Source organism: Phragmites australis, chromosome 17, assembly GCF_958298935.1.
Source record: "Phragmites australis chromosome 17, lpPhrAust1.1, whole genome shotgun sequence".
NCBI lineage: Eukaryota > Viridiplantae > Streptophyta > Magnoliopsida > Poales > Poaceae > Phragmites > Phragmites australis.
This window is the reverse complement of record NC_084937.1, coordinates 8,653,151-8,657,138: the sequence shown is the minus strand read 5'-3', so window position 1 is coordinate 8,657,138 and position 3,988 is coordinate 8,653,151. Positions and strand designations below refer to the sequence as shown.

Below are 3,988 nucleotides of genomic sequence, written 5' to 3'. Positions count from 1 at the left end.
GGTCAGCCTCGCTAACCACCAGCTTCGAAAATTCATGATCCCTCCACTCTGTAGAAACTGGAGCATTACCCTCCTCGTCAGACGAATCCCCATCGGCAAGGTCTTCCTCCAACTCTTCATCCTCCAAATCCATATCTTCAATGATGCTAGGGATGTACTCCCCTTCATCAGCTACACCCATCGGTTGCAGCTCTGGAATATCACCAACTTCCTCCCTGGACCCGACATTAGCCGCCTCTGATTCATCTTCCACTGCCTCACTTGGTCCTGCTACTGCTTCCGCAGAGTTCACCTCAGTTTGATCTTTCAGGTACGCCTCAGTTAACAAAACAAGCGGCAGGCCACGTTCATAACATATATCTATATACTGCCTCCAAGTTGATGTGGCTTCGATGGGAACAAGCTCACCGAAGTATCCATGACTAGCACGGCTGAGGACAGCTTTCAACTTCAGCTCATGTTACTGCGGATCCAGTTGGAAAAACCGTATGAGCCATTTGCACACACCCACAATGGTCCTCTCATTAGCTTTTAGCTTTACTAAGACCCTTCATTACATGATGAAATCTAGACAGATCTACACCGTTAGGACCGTACCTAATTTCACCCTCACCATAATATATCTGAAGAATTAATTTATCTGCCATCCCTGGAAACACCCGCAAACATAACCAATGTTAAAACAATAAACTATATTTCTAATTATCGGATAAAATTATTTCTAAATGCTATCCTAGGTTCGTAAATTATCATATACTGCTACCTCCTACGTCCACAGGTACCAATATAGTAAAAATAATATACTAAAAATAATATTCTATATTGCACTGCTATCGTACAATTTTCTAAATAAATTTGACAATTTTCTAAACCCTATATCATAAATGTCTAAAACCTATGTCATATACTACTACTGCACTAATTAACAACAACAAAAAGGAAAAAAAGACTTACCCGAATTAATCTTGAAATCCGCGGCTCAAATGCAGCAGGGCTTCGCTGACCTCTCTTCCTCCCCTCTCCTCTCCTCTCTTCTCCTCCCTTTTTTCAACTTTTTTTTTCAGAATATAATGAAATTTTGGCCTATTTTTGGTCCTTTTTATAGGAGAGGCTGGGTGGGCGGGTAGCGGAGCGCGGCGGGCGGGGAGAGGGCGGTAAGGACCCCTACCCACCCCCTCAGGGGGCGGTAAGGGAGCCGGCTTGGGTGGGCACGCCGTACCCGCCCTCTGAGGTGGGGGTTAGGCCTACCGCTCTCTTAGGAGGCGGTTAGGTGCTCTAACTATCCTCTTATAGGGCTGCAGGCGCCTAGTTTTGCAAATTTTCCTGTTAGGAATCTATTTATTTAAATTTTTAATAAAAAATATAAAAATAAAAAAAACTCAAAAAATTCGGTAACCCATAAATTGGGCCCACTAAAACCCTAGACGGAAGCCGACAATATCGGCCCACGCTCACCACTAGACGGCCCGTAGCCTACCCATTCCAGATAAATGTCTTCCGTCTCCCTGGCAATTCGCACTCTGAGCAAAACCCTAGCAGGCACAGCCGCAGCCGCAGCGCCCACCCTCCTCCCCCACGACAGGGGCGGCGGCGTGGTGAGGAAGAGTACAGGATGGCGACCTCAACTGCGCGCACGGTGAAGGACGTCAACCCCCACGAGTTTGTCAAAGCCTACTCCGCCCACCTCAAGCGCTCCGGCAAGGTAGTCACCGGATCCTCCCTTGTTCTTTACTCCTCCCCTCCCGTCACATTTCGCGATAGCTGATGACCTCCGCCTCCCCGATGATCTTGCTAGCATCCTGTTGAACATTGCTGCTGTGCATGCGATGTGATTTGTTTCTGTGGATAGCATCTGACCTAGTCTATTGGATTCGAATCGTAATATGGTGTGATTTAGGTTGTCTCATTTTGGAATAGGATAGCGCTGCAGCCGCTGATGTGGTGGAATTTTCTTTGTTTTAGCTGGTTGTTTGGACAGTAGGCACAATGCGGTTAATCTAATTTGGGAGATAATTTATAGCGGATCACCAGTTATTTTCTTTGCCTTATATTGGTTGCCCTAGTAGAGTAGTTATGCGTCTGTTCTGCTGCAGCCCGTGAGTTTAGTTGTTATCTCGAATCAAGTGATCTGGCAGGTTATCATTTCGGGTCTGTTGCCAGTTCCGATTATTGGTTGGAATGTCAAGTGGTTTGGTTCAGCTTTTACTGTGATAGTGGTGGTGGATTTGTTATGTTTAAGCTGTTTTTGTTGCACAAGAAAATTTAGTATCATTTCACATATCCTTTCTTTTCAACGCGAATTAGTTTTGATTATTATGTTTTTGCTTCCTGCTAAGCTCCTACTTTTTCATGTTGACAAACTGGTCTATGTGAATGTGACTTAGTTTACCAGGACCATCTTGATTTTAAGAAATGAACAGACGTTGGTGTTTGTAGCCTCCTTTGCTATTATGTTTTCTGTCAGTCGCTATCTTGTTACTTAGCTCGAAATGTTTGGCAGAAGCATGTGCTGCTTGCTCTGGTTTGATTTATTCTTGGCAAACAAGGACCATTTACTTTAACTGTGTTGCTAATTGGCTGCGATTCAATAGAAGGAATGCACTATTTTCAAATTTCCTTCCAATACATTGTTGAGAAGTTAGCAAAAATAACTCTATTTAGACAAATTACTTTAGTTGGTTACTTTTTTCTCTGGCCCTGCTAGAATTTTAGTATGTATTCATTTTGGTTTGTATGGATGGAGCTTCTGCTGTGATTTCTGTTCCTACAATGCTACAGGAAACATATCTTTTCCTTCATTATAGAGTCAGTGAATAGATTGTACTACTTTCTTAAGTTTAATGGTTTTCTATCCTTTCTAGAATTTGCATAATCTAAACTATTTCTGTTGCAGATGGAGCTCCCAGAGTGGGTTGACATTGTCAAGACTGCAAGGTTCAAGGAACTCCCACCATATGACCCTGACTGGTACTACAACCGTGCTGGTGAGGAATCATGATCTATTTTTTCTGATGCATTGCGACTTTGTGTTCTTGAATGATGGATTTAGGCTCTTTAATTTTTACCCTCCATTTGTGTTGTTTGTCATAGCCTCGATTGCAAGGAAGATCTACCTGAGACAGGGCATTGGTGTGGGTGGCTTCCAGAAGATCTATGGTGGGCGTCAGAGGAACGGCTCACAGCCCCCGCACTTCTGCAAGAGCAGTGGTGCCATTTCTCGCAACATCCTGCAGCAGTTGCAGAAGATGGGCATCATTGATGTTGATCCCAAGGGGTAATAAGCAGCTTTCATGCTTATGATTGTACCTTAGTAAGCTTTTTGCTTGTAGCTGTTGTTTGCTTATATTGTACATGGGTTTTCTGTTGCAGTGGAAGGCTCATCACCTCCCAGGGAAGGCGTGATCTTGATCAAGTTGCTGGAAGGGTGGTTGTTGCCCCCTAAGCAGTTTAAATCCTCTATGATGTTTGGTAGCAGAATTTGTCTACAGTTTTGAATCAGGATATCTCCTGCCTTTGTTGGTTAAAAGAATTCAAGTAGGATGCACCCAGTTATGCTTCTGTGCAATATTTTCTGAACTAAATTAACTGTCAATTATGGTTATGTGAACTCATGTTGTGTGGTATGTGTTGTAATTGGTAATGGAAGTCTGCTACAATCGTTGTTATCACTCAATACAAATCTACATTATGCCATTGAATAAGTGCATTTCTATAATATGCAAGTTGCTGTGAGGCTGAAATGCGGGATGACACATGTTAGGTGAACATCTGAACATTGCACTTATTCAGTGGTATAAAGGAATCGCTTTTTAATAATTTGATTGCTGAATCTCATGTATTGTTGAATTTTGCTTATTGTTCTATATTTTGCTAGCTCTTTGCTGGATATTTTGATGGCTTATTGTTCTATATTTTGCTAGCTCTTTGCTGGATATTTTGATGGCTTAAGGATCGTTTTCTGCTATGCTCATTTGGTAGAACGCTAGCT

The 3,988-nt window shown here is 42.7% G+C and overlaps 1 protein-coding gene across 1 annotated transcript; it reads left to right on the top strand.

The window, feature by feature from the left end:
- Window positions 1-1,502: 1,502 nt before the first annotated feature.
- On the top strand, window positions 1,503-3,693 carry LOC133897898 (small ribosomal subunit protein eS19-like). The gene is made up of 4 exons (XM_062338726.1): window positions 1,503-1,702; window positions 2,894-2,984; window positions 3,091-3,274; window positions 3,370-3,693. The coding sequence occupies exons 1-4, from the start codon at window positions 1,613-1,615 to the stop codon at window positions 3,440-3,442; spliced, it is 438 nt and encodes a 145-aa protein (XP_062194710.1). The 5' UTR covers window positions 1,503-1,612; the 3' UTR covers window positions 3,443-3,693.
- Window positions 3,694-3,988: the final 295 nt, after the last annotated feature.

Bases quoted from the DNA above. Each gene is read 5' to 3' on its own strand.
- LOC133897898 (XM_062338726.1), top strand. From the start codon at position 1,613: ATGGCGACCTCAACTGCGCGCACGGTGAAGGACGTCAACCCCCACGAG. The intron at 1,703-2,893 runs GTAGTCACCGGA...TTTCTGTTGCAG, and splicing joins ACCTCAAGCGCTCCGGCAAG to ATGGAGCTCCCAGAGTGGGT. The intron at 3,275-3,369 runs GTAATAAGCAGC...TTTCTGTTGCAG, and splicing joins ATTGATGTTGATCCCAAGGG to TGGAAGGCTCATCACCTCCC.